This window comes from Cicer arietinum, chromosome 5 (assembly GCF_000331145.2).
Source record: "Cicer arietinum cultivar CDC Frontier isolate Library 1 chromosome 5, Cicar.CDCFrontier_v2.0, whole genome shotgun sequence".
Taxonomy (NCBI): domain Eukaryota; kingdom Viridiplantae; phylum Streptophyta; class Magnoliopsida; order Fabales; family Fabaceae; genus Cicer; species Cicer arietinum.
The window spans coordinates 72,558,779-72,580,846 of NC_021164.2; the positions used below are offsets into that span (position 1 = coordinate 72,558,779).

A 22,068-nucleotide genomic window follows, 5' to 3' on the forward strand; every position below is an offset into this window, starting at 1 on the left:
ACATATTACGAAAAGATAAATAATTATTGGTATAAGACAAATTTATTTTTACACTTTCATAATTAATTTATTTATTTATTTATTGAAAAACTAGAAGAAAGTGTACAAATAAATAGGTCGTTTTACACTAAAAGAATGAAACATAGTGTTTAGTTACATAGTTTAGTTAATTGTGATTATGTCGTGTGTTGATTCGTTTAAAATAATAAAGATACAAAACATAGACGTAATGAACACAACATTTTATTACACAATTCAGTTAATTGTGTTAACATCTTTTAGTGCATAATGAATGTAACATTTTTTTATCATTATTATTTAAGAATGAGATTTATAGTGTACAATTTGTGTTTACTAGCCGTTAATATTTAAAAAGTCGAAAAGCATAAGTCATATAGAGTAAAATATTAGTAAAAAAGAAATAGTTGAGGCGGTCATAAAACAACTAAGAGTTAGTCAAGTGCGAAATATTTAAGTGTTGCTCAATCACACCAAATATTATTTGATTTCATGTAAATCAAATTTAGTCCAAAATTGGTGTTAGCGATTTGACCTAATAGCAACCAAAATTACCATCCTTGTAAAAAATACTAAATTAGAGGAAAATAACTTCTATTTTTTTAGACCACTGATCAGGAAAGACAAAATAACACATGTAGACAACAGTCCAAGTTGAGTAATTGTGAGAATTGCAATTGAAGTAAGGTTAGCTCACAATTTTAGACACAATCACATGATGATAGTAGATTGAAGCAGGTAAGACTCAATCTTTAGTTGATCAGAAACTGTGACGAATATAATTTAAGTTTTAATATTCAACTTATAAATACTCATTGTAACTATTATTTTAGATATTATCAATCACTTTAAATCTATCTTTTATTCGCAGTTTATATTTACACCTATTTATGCTTTAGTTAGTTCATAATAAGTAAATAGTTCTTATTATTGGTTGTTGAGAGCTTTTTAACCATGCATAGTTAACTTTAAATTCACAAACATTAACTCTAAACAATACCCAACAATAATTACCAACAAAGTCAATAAAAGAAATATGCCTAGCATTTAGGCTTGCTATATTACGGTCATGGCCCACATGCTTTGTGTTGAAGAAAGAAAACAAACGACTCAAGCCCAACTACTATCAAGTATTAAGCCAAATGTCTCTTTGAAAATGCAACTTTTAATTAGGGTCTACACATTAAAATTGATCTATATAAAAATCATAAACTAATTTAAAAAACATTTAATTGCAGTTTTGATCCTCCTATTTTATCTGAATCACGAAAATAATCTCCTTATTTTATTTTTCCTCAATTTTGATATCCAAACAGAATTTTAGTTTTAAATGTAATGACGTATAATTTTTTTGTTGCTAATTTAAGCTACATCATGCATCAAGATCTCGTATTGCAACAATTGTATATGAGATCTATGATCATAAATAGTATGATATAGCCTAAAAAAAATGTCATTTCATTAATTTTTGGACCAAAACTGTTTGGGGACTAAAATTAGAGATAAATAAAATGAGAGAATTATTTTCGTAATTTAGCTAAAATAAAGGGACCAAAACTACAATTAAGTTTTTAAAAAATTGAAAATCACATAAAATAAAACTATTTTACTTTTAAGAAACTATTTGGATTTAATCAAATATCAGATTTTTTTTGAAAGTCAAATCAAACTAAAGAGTATATATAAATTTTAATACTTAATTATTATTTATTATTATGAAAACAACATTAATCTATTATGTGTTAGTTTAGTTTTTTTTTAATAATTATTTTAGTTTAATATATTTTATTATTATATATCAATCAAAATTATTTCGTAATGTCAAGTTTTAGTATATTATATACTATATTTTGTTTCAAAATAATTTTGTAAATACAAATTTTAAAATATTTGCTGTAATTATAATTTAAATTAATTGAAAACTAATTCAAACTTAATTATATTAATTTAAATAAGATCAGATTGAATTTTTTAAAAGACATCATCCAGATTTAACCAAATTACAAATATTTAATCTTTAAATAAGATAATTTTTTGAATAAAAAATCTTAAAACTAAAAAAAAATGTCACTAAGGAGATCCTCACAACAGCCGCAACTAAATTCAATCTCTCTTGTGACGATTAGATCAACTTTCATTACTTATTTTAATTTATTATTTATTTCTTAGAGTTATTTTCATGTTCAAATAAATACAAATATTTATTTAATAGAAAGCATGAATTGCTGACCATAGCTTTATAAGAAACGTGTACGGCTGGGATTATCACACAAAGCACAATGTTATTGGTTGCTGTCACATCATACCTCTCCCAACTCCCAACCTCTTTTCATTGGTACACGTACCTTGGTCGGCAGTATGCGATCCCCATTATTATGCCTTTTCTCTTAATATTTTATATATTTTTCTAATTATTTTACTTTCTTTCTCATAAATCTAAAATTTTAAATCTCTACACAAGGGCGTGTTGTTTACGTGTTTATTTATTTTAAATAATTTATTGACTACACTCGTAAATTTTAAAAGTAAAGAATTTAAATCAAAAATATTATATTTAAATTACATTCTAATACTAAAGAAACATTTCTTAAAACAAAAGAACCATTGTTCATCGAAAAAAAAAGAAATTGTTTTTTTGTAGTAATTTGAAGTTTTATTTTTTATAGCTTATACTTAAATAATAAAATGAAAATGGGAGTGTTATGTATGTTAAGTGGTCCTAAGTGGTGTGTGTTGAAATTGAAAAGCGAAAAAAGAGAAAGCAGCAGCAAAGTGTGAAGAGACATTGGACACTTGGCGCATTCAGCAAGCATTTGTAACCAAGGAGGGAGGAACGCAGCCAACCACACCAAAAACTTCCCCAAAAACATACCAAATCAGGAAAAGAATGCCCCAAATAACATTAAATTCATAAAATAAATAAATACCACAGGTAACTCTACTACTGCTACTCTCTTTAATCCTTCTTTTCTTTTCTCCAGATTTTCTCCTCTCTTTGTTTTTCCCTAATTTCAACCCTTTTTTTTTTCTTTCCCTTTTCCTTCTTCAATTCTTATATTCTTCTACTATACTTACTCCAACTTATTTTCTTACCAAAAATATACATACATACTAATTGTTTTCACTGTTAGCTTCTTTAGTTCTAGATTATTTCGAGAAAGATATTTTTGCAATAGCGTTAAAATCTTTGACTATTTTAATTACGATCTCGAGACTCTTGTTATTATCATTATTCATTACTTTGATTTTTTCCACGTTGTACAAACATATACAAATTCTTGTTATCTTATAAAACAACAAAAATGCAAGTTTATTAAAATACACTCAGTTTTTTGTTGCTGTTGTTGTGGTTGATTCTGTTCTACTTTTAAATAAGAGAAATTATTTGGATGTAAATATTTTTTTTTGCATAATCAATTTTTGATTTTGGTTAAATTTTGATTTTCTGTTTTAAGTTTGAGTTTGAGGGGATTCAGATTTGTGATTTAGATGAGGTTGTTGTTGTTCTGTTTTGCTTCAGATTTGAGGAAAAATAGGAGTTGATTAAAAAAAGCATGAATTTCAAGGGATTTGGAAATGATCCTGGAGCCTCTGCCGGCGGCGGAGGGAGGACGACGACGGGGAATTTTTCCCTGGCGCGTCAAACGTCGGTATATTCTCTGACGGTTGACGAATTCATGAACAGTATGGGAGGTTCTGGGAAGGATTTTGGGTCAATGAACATGGATGAATTGTTGAAGAATATTTGGAGTGCTGAAGAGGTTCAAACAATGGGTGGTGAAGAAGGTATTAGTCATTTACAAAGACAAGGTTCTTTAACACTACCTCGTACACTTAGTCAGAAAACAGTTGATGAGGTTTGGAAGGATATTTCAAAGGATTATGGTCCTAGTTTAGCTGCTCCACAAGCTCAGAGACAACCAACTTTGGGAGAGATGACTTTGGAAGAGTTTTTGGTTAGAGCTGGTGTTGTTAGAGAAGATGCAAAACCAAATGATGGTGTTTTTCTTGATATGGCTCGTCTTGGGAATAATAATAGTAACTTGGGTTTGGCTTTTCAGGCTCAACAGTTGAATAAGGTTTCTGATTTTATGGGTAATAATAGGATTTCTGTTAATGATAATCATTCACTTGTGGGTCTTCAATCTCCTACTACTAATTTGCCCTTGAATGTTAATGGGATTAGAACATCAAATCAGCAACAGATGCAGAATTCACAGACTCAGCAACAGCACCAGAATCAACAACTTCAGCAACATCAACATCAAAATCAGCATCAGCAGATATTTCCGAAGCAGCCGGGTTTGAACTATGCAACTCAGATGCCTTTGTCTAGCAATCAAGGGATGAGAGGTGGAATTGTGGGGCTTTCTCCTGATCAAGGAATGAATGGTAATCTTGTGCAAAGTGGAGGGATCGGCATGGTTGGTTTGGCGCCCGGGGCTGTTCAGATTGGTACTGGATCGCCGGCGAACCAGATATCTGGTGATAAAATTGGAAAGACTAATGGTGGTGATACTTCTTCTGTGTCACCGGTTCCTTATGTCTTTAATGGAGGTATGCGAGGTAGGAAGACTAATGGAGCTGTTGAGAAGGTAATTGAGAGGAGGCAGAGAAGAATGATAAAGAATAGGGAGTCAGCTGCTAGATCCCGCGCTCGCAAGCAGGTAAATTTTTTTTGACTTACTGCTTGTGATTTGATTGTTAATCTAAATTTAGCAATCATAGTTCTCTTAACTTATTCAAATGAACACTTACTTGGATGCAAGAAGACTAATTTATACAACTATTTTTAAGTAGTATTTGTTCCCTTATACTGGTCTAACCCGCTCGATTAGATTATACAAAGATTCTAGACCAAAAAATAGATGAAAAGATGTGCTTGATATATTAGATAATTCAATATTAAAATAGGATTTGGTGACATATGCAAATATGCAATATCGAAAGAACGTGATGATGATTTGAGTCATGTTATGATTTTACTTATCGGAATACTACTCAGGCCATTGCATTCTGATTTTATCCTCTGTGAACATGCTGTAAATGTGCAGCAGAATGGTAATATGATAGCGATCTGACCTGATGAAAGGTGAAAGAATTTTGAGAAGTAACTGTCATGATTTTAGCAAGGTAATGGGATTCAGGTTTTAATAAGGTAATGGGATTGGGGAACATAACTGTAGTTGGATCATCATAAGATCCATGAAAGCATATAACTAAATACATATTACCTATAAATGGATTTTAGTGGGAACATTATATGGGAAGGAAGTGCAGTTTTAAAATTTTGTATTATGTATTAGGATATCTGCTGTTAGTTCAGCATCACATTTTTATTTTCATTTATTTCAGGCTTATACCATGGAATTGGAAGCAGAAGTTGCAAAGTTAAAAGAAGAGAATGAAGAACTTCAGAAAAAGCAGGTAATTCTGGCTATTGCTGCACCTTAAAACCAGATGCAGGCTTTCATTTGTACATTAAGTTGTGGCTTAAGGTCCCTTACGTTAAAACATTTCTTAATCGACCATTATTTTGAATACTGCAGGCAGAAATCATGGAAATTCAGAAAAATCAAGTAAGTTCAGCTTTCATAAGCATCGCAGAAATCACTATTTTTTGGTTTTCTGTCATTGCATGTATTTGAATTTACCTTAACTGTACAAGTCACAAGTGTTCCTTGTGCTGTGTTTCGTGACTAATGGTCAAGATATCATGAATCATGATTTTAGCTTTCAACATATAACATGCTTTTTGTCAATCCTCCACCCAGAGCAGTGGAAGGTTTGACAAAGGTCATTGTGACGATAACATTTGGTCACAAGATATGCCTATCAACGCACTTTGGTGTAATTGTCTGCCTTATCATGTTCAACATAGGAATGGTTGGTTTGGTGTTAAGTGGTGATCCGATAGTATACCTGTGTTGAATTGCTACCTTAGTTAGATTCTCCTGTTAATTATCTCATGCTACCAATTATTATAGTAAGTTTATAATTTATGTTCTATCTGATTAAATACCAATCCGTGGTGAGGATGTAGTGAGTGCTTTTCTCTAGTACCGAGCCTTTGTTTCTCATGACATGTTTGATCTTCTGTTATGTATTCACTTGATGGTTGTAGAAGGACATTTTGCATGAAGCTAGTAAGAATTATGTTTAAGGGTCTCATACTCTCACTTATTAGTGCCTTAAAGAATCAATATATAGAAAGTTTTCATGCATTAGGATTTCGAAAGCTACACTTTCCAATTAAAAAAATTATATTCGTTGATTCCTTAGTGCAGTGCCATAAGGGCACTAGTTAGCCTTTGCCTATGTTTTGATATAACATCATGTTACCGAACTGAAACCCACGTGAAAAGCTACAAAAGAGAAAGAATATCAATCCAACCGTAGTTCTGGTGATCATTTTAGATCATTGATTTCAAACCATATAAATCAGTTCATTATGCCCCTGAAAAAATCGCTATTAACCCATTTCTGGTTGAGGTTGCATCTCTCGCATAAATTTTGGTAACATTTCTTGTAACTGGTTTGTAAATGAAGGCTTTCAGAATTTCCAGAACTCAAGGAATTCCCTTCTCATGAGATCGCAATTTAGAGTACACAAGTCTTTTACAATTCTTCTTGCATATTTATAGCTAACTGTCATAATTCTCATTGTTTTGTCATATACCTCAACTTAGAATGTTACGCTTACTATTTGGAATTCTAGAGTATGAGAACGGTAAGAGTGATTATTAACTAGCATGTGATGTCGACTATTTTTTAAGAATATTTTGGTATCTGCTTACTGTTTAAACATTTGTTACAAATCATGTTCACAATTTATTGATGCCACCTTTGATATCGCAGGTTAAGGAAATGATGAATCTGCAGCGAGAAGTCAAGAGAAAATGCTTAAGACGAACACAAACTGGTCCGTGGTAGATTGAAGATTGGATTATGATTTCTCAGTTGAAAACATATGTATATACACATAAAATACATGTTTTTCTGCAGATTGAGGCTTTTGTAGTTTAGATTAGCACTTGAAAACTTTAATATCTTGCTAACAGTTTGCATAGTTAGGGAGGATATATTCATAGTACCGTGAGAATATGTTTCAGCACGCGTCCAACTTCATGCCACCATTGGTTAGACAATCTTTGTGCACAACACTTTCACTGAATTTGATTTGGTGCGAGGCTGAAGTACTTATTTATCATGTATGTACTTTTAATGCACTTTTCATGAGTTTGGACTAGTGGCTTCAGTTATTTATGAGACGTCTATTTTGCTATCTGCATCGATATGTCACCGAGTAAATCGAATATTGTCCTCACCAGATCCTATTCAAATGGAGAGGAAATGACAATTTCCATCACAAATATATAATTAATGTCGCTATTTTGGAAAATGTGCACATTTATATTATTTATACATTCAAAAGTTTCGGTAATGAAAGAAATGAAGATTATAATAATTAAAACTAGAGATGATTTTACAAATCACACTAATTCATGATAATAATTTAGAGATAGTTTCGGTAAAAATCGACTATCTCTACTAATTAATAGTTGTGACTTACTGATAATATAAAAATTCTTTACACTAGTGTATATAAATTAAAATTAAATAGTAGAAATATTTGGCTTTATTTTGTCTCTGTTGAGTTTTTTTTACTTTTCTATAAAAAATCAGATTCAATAACCTATTTACGATATATAGAACAAGTTGATAACATAGAACAAAATAAAAATAAAAATATGAAGTTACAAAATTAAAAGTCATACATAGAACAAGTTGATAACAATAACTCATCCAAATCGAAGTAGTCAAACTCAAAATGACTTGGGTCGAATTGGATCACCAAATTGGATTGCATATGCTCTAATTGGATCACCTAATACTAACTATGTAAACCACACACACATCCACGAGATCGAAATGCAAACCTGCGGACTGGGGTATCCAAGAAAAATCTACAATCGAAATTTAAAAAAATAAAAGTTCCACATTACATCCCAGCACAGTTGTCCGATTCAATTGAGTTATGTGGCTAAACTTTTACAGGTTACACAATATAAATGCTTAATGGCAAATTTAGCGAGCATGCACTCTAGAGGAATCCCCTTGCGCCATTAACCACAATCACGGGCTCTTGTGATGAAAAACTACAACGGAATACCAGTACCTAGAAAAATGTATTGCAGTAAAATCCAATGACTGGGACACAATTCAACCTATAAATAAATTACTACACCCGCTAATCAGTTATTCTCAATTTCTCATCCCAGTAGAGTCAATAGAAATTCCACCCACTCATATACTTCAATCCGTGCAGCTGCACTTGCCAAACATTGAATTCGAGTAAGAAATAATCAATGGCTGAAAAAACATCTTCAAACTGAACCGGTGTCTCAACCAGTTTTTTCAGCTGGGAAGTCAAGGAATGATGGTAGGCTAATGAACACTATGGAAGTATAATTTCGCTATCCTTACAATAGTCAATATAAGCAAAATATAATTTATGTGTGCTGTCCAGAGCTGAACATTACTCCCAGGGGAAATTCAAAGAGAATTCAATGTCTTCTCGCAGAAAATCAGTATCGCAGTCTTTTACTCTGAAATAGCTGCTACTAGGGTCAGCTGGATGTAAATTTCATGTCTTTCCAGGAGATCATCTTCCGGTGATCCCTTCCTCTAAAAGATCTGCCCAGAAACCTGCCACTAATAGGCGGGCATAAGCCAACATCAACCAAAGAAGAGCTATTTGTCCTTTCAGATGATGACCCGGCATCATCTAAATAATAGTCAAACAACATGGCAAGACAATTCACTTGATGAGCCAATACATAATTCTGTTCAATGACAGGTAGTGTCTTTAGCACGTGTAAGTTGACCTACAATTTAGAAAAGAGGTGAATAGGATAAATCAAGAAAATAGCAACATTCATGATGATGCAGGGATATTAAGTGGTTTTCTCTTCTATTTTTCTTTTTTTATCTTTAGACAATTTGGTGAGAAGAAGATGGATCAAAGACTTATCTCAAGAACTAAAAACCAAGTGATTATACGAACCCCATTCCTTGAAAAAATCATGTCACAACATACTATCTAATGATTGTAACAACTTGAACCATCAATTACTCACCTCCGCTTCTATTGCGCGAAGTTCATTGTACCACTCCAATCCATTATTCTCCAAATGGTTCCCCTCAAAAGGTGTACATCTAAGACTCAATGCAAAAAGCGGAGGCCTTAGAGGATATTCCATACTGATCTTGATCTGTCAAAAAAAAAAATCTAGGTGGAAATGCCAATAGATCCTTGAATTCATTTTAGTAGATAAAAAGGGAATGCTTCGTTACCTTGGCTTCTAAACTCACGGTCTTCTCATCTGCATTTGTTTTTCTGCTAAGAACAAAGAAGAATTCCTTCACACCAGAATCTTTCCACGAAAGAGAATTTCTGGCACAGTAATCAGATACAATATTTTCACGGTCACTTTCAATTTGGGAAGGCTCATCAAAATCGCTATCAGTATCCAACAAGAAGTCAGAACTATCATCAGCTTTTTTGAAACTCTGTGACCTAACTTTATTAAGTGAAGGAATGATACTTTTTGAAATTAAGCTAGCTTGCTTGGAGTGGTCAAACTTGGTCTTCTTTGGAAGTAAAGTTGGAAGCTCCCCATCTTCTGTCATACTATCCAGTTCTTCTTTTGTGGCACCAGAGTTTTCCATTACATCAACATCCATTGATTCCTGAACATGCTCCTCTTTATCTATGATAGCCGGAGGTGAAGCTTCACTAGGTACAGGTAGGGCTCTTATCGGTGACCAGCCATCCAATTTGCACAAAGGAGTGTGCAAAGCCCATGGAACACTTTTGCAAGACAAAATAGGCCACTCAAGCTTTGTAAGAGATTCTAGCTGTTCCCTGTAAGCCAGCGAAAGAATTCCACAAATTTTAACTTAAGCATGCCCAATCACATCGATTAGTAACATAAACTAAGGATCCTTGAAAATATAATGAATTTCTGAAAATGAACTGAAAAAAAACCATACATGCAGCATAAACACTGAAAGAATTCAGGACAGGGAATCAAACAAAGAACATTACAAAGATGTCAGTAACAAAAACACAACTAAAGCAAAGCCCCATAACAAATCTTAAGTTGATCAAATTACAGTTTTTATCTTTGTTGAACATCAAGAAAAGGTCCTCGATATTCAAAAATTCTAAAACCGTAAACATGCTAGAGCCGTGACTCACAGAAGAGCCAACTGAGCTTTTCTCCTTGAGCGAATCCTCTGCAGAACTGTCTGTACTCGGTTCTGTTGGCGATATAATGAGAAACCAGATATAACATCTTCATTCTTGGCTGCTTCACTATTGTCAGTGGGAAGCAATGGAGACACCTCAGGCAAGAAATCAATTCCTGCCAGATGCTGAGCCCATTTGTAAGGACGTGAAGTTCTTTGAGTGTTAAATTCTATAGCATCTTGAACAAAGAGTTTAGCTGACTGCATTACCATTCAAGCAAGCGAATTGAAAGATAAATAAGTTCAATAAAGTGCCTTAAATGGCTGATAGCAAAATGAAAAACATGCTAATAACACGAAAGCACTCAAACCTGGTGAGGAAGCTCGAGTCCTGTATCATTGGGGAATAAATTGCATAAGATGTCATTGTCAAGACCATCATTAGATCCTTCTATTCCAACACATACAACATTCAACTTCACCATGTACTCAAACCTTAGAGTAATAAGTTTTGCAGGCTTAGGATTGGAAGCCTCATCTTCATACACATGGACCGTGATTTTAAGTGGGTGACTTTGAAATATACCCCCTTGGTCAGGGCTCTCCTTGACTTGCACCCTCCTTGGCCTTTTTCTACGTCTTTGACCATCTTCTTCATCATCAGGAATATCATCTTCCACTTTGGAACTCTCCATGACAGTGGAAATGCCTGAATAATAAAAATAAAATCACATCATAGAGAATACATTTTTAATGTGTAAGAGAAAATAACAAAATAAATGTAAAATTCTGTATTAAAATATTCAAATGCTCAAGAAATTCTAGAGCCACATAAGGAACATGCATAGAAAGATTGCAAAATAAGCGAAGGAAACATGAATTTAAGACCGATAATAAACTTGGCAAACGTGGCAGTACTTCAATGTTGGAAATAAACTTCCTTTACTTGTTATCTAGATCATAGCATTACAACTATCAATTTTTCAAGAGCTACAATATCGTAAATAATACCATTGGAGTGATATACCAGTTTGAAGTTAAATCGAAAATAATCATCCATTATCAGAATATACACTCTCAACGGCAACAGAGATGGTAACAAATAGTATATCCAAAGAATGCTAAACTTCATGTGTCAGCTCTCGCTTACCAGTGTCCTTGTGAGCTTGATTACGAGCAAAAGCTTGGGCATCTTTCAGGCTTCCTACAATCTCCAGATCAATGGGTTCTACAAAGGCCTCCTTTTGAGCCAATAGTTGTGAGTAAATCACATAAAGAGCTGGTGGAAGCAACTCTGCTGAATGATGCTGCTTTAGTTTCTTTGTATGCATAATTCCTAGTTGGTTTTGTACAGGCAAGGATGCTTTCTTGAGAGACTTGAGATGTGAAGGGAGACTAGTCAGAAACTTCTTTCGGTTTGCAATAGTCTCCAAAAGGATTTTCTTTTGCTGTTCCAGTTTCGCATGATGTTTGCAGAGCTCTTTGCGCTGATCCAAATTTGTGTATAAGAATCGTTAGCATATTTAATGCAATTTGCATGAGAGCATAAAAAGAAAGCAGATTAGCAATGCAATGCTAGAATATGAATGAATGGATGAGAGAAAGAAAATTCTTATATTCTAACAAAAACAGCACAACTAGCATACTTAAAGACAACCCCTTCTGATATAAGACCACATTCAGTTTGAAAAGTAAACACAGCAAACACACATAACATAACCACAAAATATCAAGTAACTTTCCCCTACAGAAGATCAAATTAATACATGTCTTGAAAAACATAGATATGAATTAAATGTTGTTGATGGCGGATGGCAGAATATTGCGTACGGCCAAAAATCCACCATATAAACACGCCATTACAGGCTAAGGCAGGCATCCCTTCACAAATTGCCTATGGCAGTTGTCAAAAATCTGTCATTCCATTCTGCCATGGTGGTGCCATGTCCACCATTTAACAACACTCAATTAACACAGGCCTAAATTGAATTTATCCTATAATTCTTTCTTACCACAAGAGCAGTAACTTCTAGCTTATCAATACAAATATTTTCGCACACTATATTAAGAGGCAGTATAAACTTTGGCTGAAACCCAATGTACCAATGTCACATTCTCTTTGAAAAATGCATAGTACATATTTAATGCACATTCCTTTTACTTTCATCATCTCGTTATTCAAAATCAAGCAAATTACAAAATGAAAATCATTCTAGGTTTTATTTTGCACCAGAATATCTCATTGTCACCTGATATAGTTCAAAATTGAGCCTCTTAAGCATCAGATTATGAGCACTGTCCTTCGACAAAACGGAATCCTTGATATCTTTGGGAGCGTCGCGGAAAAATTCTTCCTCGGGTACAAGTTCAATATCAGGATATTTTGACTTGAAATCTTTGCAAGCCTTAATCGCTTTAAGGTAGTGACTCTTCTCGTACACCAAATTGTGAAGCTGCAACGTCGTGAAATCCACAGGTGCTTTCGCGCGTTCCGTTTCCGTTTTCACTCTGTCTTCTTCAATCAAAATAGAACGATTCGCCTAAATAGAAAAGAAAAAAAAAAAACAAATCAATGTTAACGATGGTGTAATTTTAGGATAGCGAAATTGTTATTGTATAAACCCTAGGCACCTGACGGAGAGTGATGAAGTGAAGGAACATTTGAGTAACAAGATCTCGAAGGAGTTGTTTGGGTTTGGAATCTTTTTTTATGGAGAGGATATCGGAGATGATATTCTCGATGGAAGATTTGCTGTTGTGAAGTGTTTCGTAGGGTGATTCTTCAGACTTGGAATCGTCGGAGGAATGCAAAAAGCTTTGTTCGTCTTCCTCTGGAGCGGTGATTGAACCCTCTTCTATCTCGCCGTCTTCCATTTTTTCAGTTTGGTTTTTCTCTTCTGATGACTGACCTAAACCCCTGCTTCTTCTTCTTCCTCTAAATCACCTTCTCACTTTTGATAATTTGGAAGAAAAAAAATATTGGAAATCAGAAATTAAAAACAAGCTTTTTATTCCCAAAAAGAAATATATTGTTGTACATATAAAAATAATCGATGAGTTTATTATTACTAGCGGGTGACCGATAACTAAAAGTTTATAACTTTATCCAAGTATAAATAAAAATAATTACCAATTAATTAATATAATATAAATAATTATTGAAATTTTCTTCTGGGATGTCACGTAGATTAAATTTCACATAATTTCTTTTTATCATTTTGATAAAACCGTAGCATATAGTAGTGAAGCTACGACAACTTTTATGGGGTGACCGAAACATTAACCATTTTTTTTAAACTACAAAAAGCCACTTAACTAATAAGAAAATGTTTATCCTTACAAAAGAACATTGTAAACAAACAAAAAAAACACTAAAATAACAGTCGGTAACATGGAACTCTTTCAAATAATAATAATTGCATATGTGTGGCTAAAACTTAATTGGTCAAAACTCTTATTTTCAAATTCTTCTCTTTTTAGTTATCATCCGTAACATATAACATTTCCAATAATCAAAATTAATATTTATATAAATGTAACTGATAACACTGAAAAAAGAAGCATTAATTGTCATATATTATTAATATAAAAAAATTTATATTATCATTGTATCACAATTATTTATATAAATTTTATAAAAATAATTACGATGATAATCAAATATCTCTAGTAATCTTAATTGTAAATAATAAAAAATTTAATTTTTTTAAAATTTATCATATATATAAATTAAATTCCACTAAAATTGTTATTTATAAATATCAATTTCAACGATATTTTAGAGTCAAATTCATCTATATATAATTAATTATATTATAAGTAATCTGACATCATCTTTTTCAATGTAAAATTTATATTCTTTTTCAATTTCTAAAAAGTCGTTTTTTATTTATTTATAATTTTAATAATTTAAATATTTTAATAGATTATGGTCTCTATCTATTTGAACAAATAAATAATAAACGAACAAAATTAATTATTCAGTTATACTTATTTCGACCGATAAATTATATTTAGAATATCTAAATATATATTATTAAGGATAGTTAAATACAAAAATTTATCAATTTATTAAAAAAATATTAAATAGCACATGCAGTCAGATAATATTTTAGTTCTTTATTTTTTTTTCTTTTTAATTTGGTCTTTTATTTTTTATTTTAAGTGACAATTTGATCTTTTATGTTTCAAAATTTCAATAATGTTATTATTTTTTGTACAAAAATCTAAAAAATTCATCAAAATTTTCAAACAAATCTCATAAAATTAATTCAAACTCATAACTCAAATATTCAAATAAACTCGTATTTTTATCTCCAACAACATCAAATTTATCAAATAAAGAATGAACATATGAATTTATTTAAATATTTAAGTTATAAATTTGATTAAATTTGCATTATATTGAATATGATAATTAATTTTATGGATTTTGTTTGAAAAATTTGATGCATTTTTTGAATTTTTATAAATAAAAGGAATAAATTATAGATATATTAAAACATAAAATATCAAATTATCACTTAAAATTAAAAAATGACCTAATCGAGAAAGAAAAAAAAAAGAACAAAATGAAACTAAACTAAAGGACCGCAAATGCTATTTAGTCTAAAAAAAATAACTAACGATATGAGCTAATTTCAATGTTTGACAGAAATAACACTTTACTATTAACTTTAAAATTTTAGTAATATTAAATTTATTAATTTGATATGTAATTTTATTTATTATTAATAAATAAATTTTAATTTATTAAAACTTGATTTTAAAACATAGTCAACGCACATATTCATATATGCCAATCGTGTAATTGAAGATTTGGTCCTTTTTATTTATTTATTTGGTCATTTATCTTTAATAATATCAAATAAAGAATAAAAATATGAGTTCATTTCAAGATTTGCGTTACGAATTTGATAAAAATTTGCATTATATTGAAGAATATAATTAATATTATGAGTTTTTTTATCATGTGAATTTATAAGTTAACTTAATTGTCTTGACTCCATAGCTTAGTCGCGAAACTTGGAGATTATAAGTTGAGTGAGATAAATGAGATATTGCATGTCCAAAATTGTGTCTAAAAAATAATGTTTAAATATGTTTTTTTGTCCAAATTCGTGTCCAAAATTGTAAGTTTTTTAATTAATTAACATCCCTACAAATACATATTTATTTTAAAATAGTCATTCAGTCAAACTTTTGTTAAAAAAAAACTATCACACCATTAAACTTTTTAAATAAAAAATAAAAAATAAATTAAAAATTTGATTACTTTTTGAAAGAGTAGCCAAAATTGAGAACTCTAATTTCTACTGGCTTCTTCTAATATTCAAACAAAAACTTATTAGTAAAGTTATACTATTTTAGCCTCAACAAAACATATACTATTAAAAAACCACTTCTCAGATTCATGAATTACATGTCAAAAGTTTCAAACTTTAATTCTTACCCATATCTCATATCAAATCACATAATGCATAACTTATACCTCAACTCGCAATTACTAGATTGATTCAAAAATGACAAAAGATTGCTATTTGGATACAAGAGGAATTGAGCTAGCACATGGAAAACAACAACAAAAAATATGAGAAGAGGGTGTGAACTCGGGTCATTGCGAGTTGGAGAATAATACACACATTCAAAGTGACGTTTGTTTTTCTCCCTTAAAAGTGACAAGGTCAGGAGAAGAGGAAGAGAAAAGGGGTGAAGATGTGAAGAGTGAGACAAGAGAAATTATGGTTCTCAATTTTAGTCACCCTTTTAAAAAATAATCCAAAATTTTAATTTTTAATTTATTTTTTATTAAAAAAAGTTTAACGATGGTGGAGTCACTGTCGTTGTTATTGTCCGTCGTCATCACCATCAGCACAATGTTTCCTCAATATTATATCTCTTACTTTCCTTTTTTCCTTAGCCATAGCCATAGCCTCATCCTTTTCTTTTCTTTTCCTTTCATTTCTTTTGTTTTTTCTCCTTCTTTTTTTCCATTTTTTCTCTGCGCTAACTCACTATCCTCTTTTTCGTCAATTATTTCTTATGTTTTGCTTTTCTTTTGTCTAAGTTGTTTTATATATTATTTAGGCTAAATACCACTCGTAGTCTCTTAACTTAATTTCAGTTAACGATTTAGTCATTTATCTTCTATTTTTTTTCTTCCCGTTTTTTGTCTTTTATGTGTTTAAATAATTTCGGCGTTACCCTTTAAGTGGGGTTCCGTTAAAAAAAAAGTTAAAAAATCATTCATCCGTTTTCTTTTTATTTTGGTTTTCTCTCACATTTCTGTTTATGTTGTTTGGTTTCTCTTATTATCTCCCTTCTCCAAATTCTCAAATCCCCAAATTCATAAACCCTGAATCCCCAAAGAAATAACTAATCTACCTTATCCCTCAACAAATTGAAGTTATAATAAGTATTGAATTTAAAAACAAATGACTATCTTGTGATTCTTGTTCAACCTCCAAAGTAAACTAGGTGCAATCTGTATAAATTTATAAAATTAATCAATCTTAAACCAAACCCAGAACGTTCTTTTTATGAACAGTCAGTGGAAAAATAAAATCATAATATCACATCACAACATAGATGTGCACAGAGTACCAATAGCCCAATTCTTAAATGCTTCAATGTGATCGAAGAACAATGTTTTGCAAGTTCTATACATCAGTCCTTGACAAAAGCAAGCAAAGGAGATCCAAAAATATACATGTGCCTTGATTTCATCACCCTGGTCAACAAAGGAAACCTTTGCAGGCTTATCAACTCTGAAAATAATGGAAGGAATAGAAGAAGGGAAAAGGGAGATGAGTTATTTCTTTGGGGATTTTGGGTTATGAATTTGGGGATTTGGAAATTTGGAGAAGGGGTATGAGAAGAGAAATCAAACAACATAATGAGAAATGTGAGAGAAAACTCAAATGAAGAGAAAACGGAGGAGGAATTTTTTAACTTTTTTCTTAATGGAATTCCACTTAAAGGAAAACACTGAAATTATTTAAAAACATAAATGACCAATACGGAAAGAAAAAAAAAAAGATAAATGACTAAATCGTTAACCGAAATTAAGTTAACGGACTACAAATGATATTTAGTCTATTATTTATACTATTTTTCCTTTTTTAGTTATTCTAAAAAAAAAATAGACTCCAAGCCCAACATTTGTATTTTAACTATGTAGTCTAACTTTTTTCTCTATCTTTAATAGGTCCATTTTTTTTTATAATTATTATTCTTTGATTAAAAATTATTTTTTAAGTTTAATTCCATTTTACTTTCTTAAAATTGGAGATTTAGCTTTTTAATTTATCCTAAAACAAAACAAAAATAATAATTATAAAATATTTAAATTGATTGGGATGAAACATCTTATTAATCTTAGATATCTATAACATCAAAGTTGTGACAACTTGACGATCTTACACTCCAAAATAATAATAATCTTTTATAAATTAGATTGATCAAGATATGACATCTTGTGAGTTTTAGTTTAAAACACATAAGTTGTGATAACTTTGTAAACTTAAACACTTTCAACTAAATTCAAATAAACAACCAAATATACTTATCAAAATCAACTTCTGAAACTCGGGGTCTTTTTCCTTCATCAAATCAACAACCTTTTTTAACCAAATTCAAATTTTCACAACAAAATATATTTCTTCAAAAGAAATCAACACATATGCATTTTCTAACCAATAACTATGTAACTTTGATTTCTCTATCACACCAAAAGATACGTAAGAACAGAATTACACTCTCGTCAAATACATTAATAAAAAAAATTCTTTTTTTCTCTGTATTTATTAAACACGCATTTATTTCAAAATTACATTAAAAAAACCATTGACATTTATATTTAATAATAAAGAAAAATAAATATTTAAGTTAATATTAATTTTGTATAATTAATTATGAGTAACCGTATACTAACGGATGTCGTATATACGCATAATCGACTCTCGGATTCAAAATTTGGTTTCAAATACCATTTTAAAAAAAAAGTATTTTTCAATATTTTCTTTATGTTAAAATAAATTTTAGTATCGACTCCATTGAATTGGAGAAGCGCTCAAAATTTTAGCCTGCAACAACTACCTCACAAAATGATTTTTAAAAAGAGTTTCAAAGTGAAAAATGATACACATTAGACCTTTGAAGAAGAAAAAAAATTAGTAATGAAGATAAAAATGTTTTTAGGAGAACTAGATAAAAATGTTTTTAGGAGAACTAGACGACCACACCATAAACAAGTTACAACTCTTTCAATTTAAAAAGTTTACTTTTAATCACTTCGTCAAAACTGTCCAAAACAAGCCTATACATGTTGCCACTAGTAGGCAGCTCCAAATATTTAAAAGGGTTTTGGTTCACCTTATAATTTAACACAAAATGGAAAAGTAACATTCACCTCCAACAACAAATTTTTAGGAAAATTAACCTTTAGATCTGACACCGCCTCAAAGAGAGGAAGAATAGCTTAATCGAGCTAACATTTCACCCGAAATTAAATTATCATCGCCAAATTACAAATGAGATGCTCTAAAGTGAACACTTGAATCGATTTAATAGCCTCGTAATACATTTGCATTACATAGCGCTGACAATATCGAATTTAATTATTCTACAACTAACAAAAACAAAAATGGGGACAAAGGATCTCTTTACCACAATCCACAACCAACAGGAAATTCATTGGTCGGGCTACCGTTTATCCACATAGAAGCTAATGCTGAAGAAAATCATTCCCAAAACCATTTTCTCCATTTTATTGGAAACTTCATTTGCAACGTAACCACGTCAAGATACTCCAAATCAAAAGAATACGCCTTCTTAAAACACACCTTAATTTTTTTAAAATATTTTTTCCTTCTTCTTGCATCATTGTCAATCTCATTAACAATTTGAATTTCATCTATAATTTGATTGCGTTTCACATTAAGTTATATGATTTTATGAGATTAAAAAGTCTATCACTTGCTTCGGTCTGTCAGCAAGCACTTTAACCAACATATTATACATTCATATTATTTTATTTTCTAAGAAATACTTTAATTTGACATGACCTCTTTCTTTTAATATAAAAAAATTATTTTGACTCTTTTAATAAAACTTCTTTAAACTGCCTAAAAAAAGTATTATTTAATTTTAATTGTATTAATTATCTTTTTATGAATACTTTCTTTTACCAATATGTCACTATTTATTTATATAATTTTATGTGACAAGTAATAAGTATTGTGATAAGAAAAATAAACTAACTATTTCTTTTGACAGGGCTAAATAGTCAATAAAACATAATACAACCTTTTAAAATATCTAATACTAGTATTAAATATCTTGATTTAAGTCACATAAATTTCTATATTTAAAAAGGAAGATAGAAATCAATAAAAAACCTCAAACAATGTAGAAAATATAATATATATATATATATATATATATATATATATATATATATATATATATATACTTTGGAAAAAAACAGAGAGACAGATATGAGAAATGTGATATATTATTTTAATTATGTTTTAATAAAGTTTTTTTTTATAATCTGATTTGAGGCGCGTTAGACAATAAATATAAATAATTAAAAATTATATTCAAATTCAATATTATAGAAGATTAATTTATTCCGCTAGAGCCAATATAAAGTAACACCTCAATGCATTATAAAAATCCAATTTCTTCTACTAGACTGAATCTGAAGGGACACCTAAATAAGTATTTCTATAGCATACTTTTTTTAATTGTTGTTGATCATAATTCCAATAGCATATTTAGCAAGTACAGACTGACTTTATTCTCTTATCTGATTTTCTTTTGTCAACTATTTTCTTCTCTTCTAACCTGACAAAATTACATGGGTTGGAATTTATTTGATATGGTCCAACTACACAATTATAAGCCCAAACTAAATGTTTATTTTACTCGACACGACACTTACTTGCTTCCAGCGCCTTAGTTTTGAGATAAAAGAAACTACTTTATATTATATATATATATATATATATATATTAAGTGTATTTTTTTCGGACTACAAATTATTTTTTAAGATTTAAAAAATATTTGTTTCAGTTTTTTTTAATAATTATTTTAGTAGAAAAATATTTTTTAGCAAAAAAATAAAAAACTAAAATTAGTAGTTTCTCGCATTTGCCTCTTGTAATAGATGAGAGATAAAGATGATCAAAAGTTGAAAAAATACGGAACTTCATTCATAGAGAAAATGATACTATTACCTTTATCTTTATTTTAAAATCCCAAATTGTCAGTTAAATCAATTCATTTTAATTGTGTGTTCTCTTTCATGCTCGCCATTTTTTTCTTTAAACGACGTTGTCATATTTTGACATTTCATCTAAGTGTTCTCTACACTGTTGTTTTATTAGTTGTGTGTTTATTTATTATTTTGTATGAGTATTCATGTACATTGATCAACTTTAAATGTGTCTACGAAATAGATTAAACTATTACATTTGAAAGTGTTTAATTTAAAAATTTAAAATATTTGAATTAGTTTGTTATAGTAAATATGACAAAGATTATTATAGGTAGTATTAAGTAGTGACTTATAGATAATAAAAACATGCCTCGGTGAATATGGATAATGGAACTTGGTGACTATGAATAATAAAACTATAAATAAGATTCATTCTGAACTGTATTAAATATGGATAATATTTATTTGCATATCTTTTATGGTAATTTTGTAGTTTAAAAAAAAATTATTTCTACAAAATTATATTCAAATAGGTTAAAAATCATTTAGAAAAAAGACATAATTTTTATACTAGTAAACAAACGGGAGTTAAAAAATCATTTTTAAAAAATTCTCTAAATTATTTGAAACAATTTTTTTTTATTTAAACTCAAATAAACGCACCAATTATCATAAATAATAGAAGATTTTTCAACAAAAAAGAAGATTTTTCAACCCAAAAAAAGTATGTTCACCAGATTTTATATAGGTCAAATATCTTTTATGATTATGAATTAAGAGGCGGCTTATAAAAAAAATATTTTACAAAAAAATATTATTCAAAATAAAAATAATTACTTTTAAGAGTTTTTATATATTTATTTTTATTACGGTTGTCAAATACATAATAATTTATATTTTTTTTCAATTTTAAAATAATTTTTAAATTATTAAATATTAAAATTATCTTTTTATAATAAATAACAAATGGACATCCAATATATATAGATTAGATTTTTATTATGAGATTTTTGGAATGACCGAGAAACTATACTAGAAAGACCTTCAATTTTAGTTCGCAAATGGACAAAATTACTTTTTATATAGACGAAATTGTTTTTCATATGTAGTTGATCTAAAGATATATTTTATTTTGATTTGATGATTATTGATCGTAAAAAATTAAACAATTATTTTATTTCTCTTTAATTAAATCATATATTAAACAGATTATTAATGGTTTTGTTCATCACTTAATTATTTTAATTTATATTTTACGGACATAATCTAAATTGAAAATATCTTATTATATCATTTATTTTATTTCAATTGATTTAATTGTTTGATAAAATTTATTTTCACATGTCTCAAATAATATTCCAAGTATTTTAGATAATAGTATGAGTTAACTCAATTTGAATATCACTGAAAAAAACTTGGTTCCAAAAAAAAAAAAAGAGTAAATGAAAACCCTTTTTAACGGTAGCAAGGTGTAACCTTGTTTGTCAAGACAAGGGGTAAACTTTAGTTATTACTCCCGGTGAAAAACAGAAGTAACACTGAATTTCCAACGTGGAGAACCACGTCAGATAAAA

The 22,068-nt window shown here is 29.8% G+C and overlaps 2 protein-coding genes across 4 annotated transcripts; one reads left to right on the forward strand and one right to left on the reverse strand.

Annotated features, from left to right (window-relative positions):
* Window positions 1–2,733: 2,733 nt before the first annotated feature.
* Window positions 2,734–7,303, forward strand: LOC101514696 (ABSCISIC ACID-INSENSITIVE 5-like protein 5). 3 transcript variants are annotated; one of them, XR_012163172.1, is made up of 5 exons: window positions 2,734–2,950; window positions 3,539–4,685; window positions 5,073–5,151; window positions 5,374–5,445; window positions 5,568–5,588. XR_012163172.1 is itself a non-coding variant. In XM_004501505.4 (5 exons), exons 2-5 carry the CDS (start codon window positions 3,573–3,575, stop codon window positions 6,949–6,951), a joined length of 1,290 nt encoding a protein of 429 aa, XP_004501562.1. In that variant the 5' UTR covers window positions 2,735–2,950; window positions 3,539–3,572; the 3' UTR covers window positions 6,952–7,303. The 3 variants fall into 3 exon arrangements, 1 of the variants encoding a protein (XP_004501562.1); XR_012163173.1 differs by having other exon boundaries at window positions 5,076–5,151; XM_004501505.4 differs by lacking the exon at window positions 5,073–5,151 and adding an exon at window positions 6,877–7,303 and having other exon boundaries at window positions 2,735–2,950; window positions 5,568–5,597.
* A 670-nt stretch (window positions 7,304–7,973) lies between these two features.
* On the reverse strand, window positions 7,974–13,292 carry LOC101514370 (THO complex subunit 5A). Its single transcript, XM_004501504.4, has 8 exons — window positions 12,904–13,292; window positions 12,522–12,812; window positions 11,423–11,759; window positions 10,644–10,981; window positions 10,283–10,533; window positions 9,376–9,946; window positions 9,159–9,293; window positions 7,974–8,906 (listed from the first exon to the last, which is right to left on the reverse strand). The coding sequence occupies exons 1-8, from the start codon at window positions 13,144–13,146 to the stop codon at window positions 8,649–8,651; spliced, it is 2,424 nt and encodes an 807-aa protein (XP_004501561.1). The 5' UTR covers window positions 13,147–13,292; the 3' UTR covers window positions 7,974–8,648.
* Between the last annotated feature and the right edge of the window lie 8,776 nt (window positions 13,293–22,068).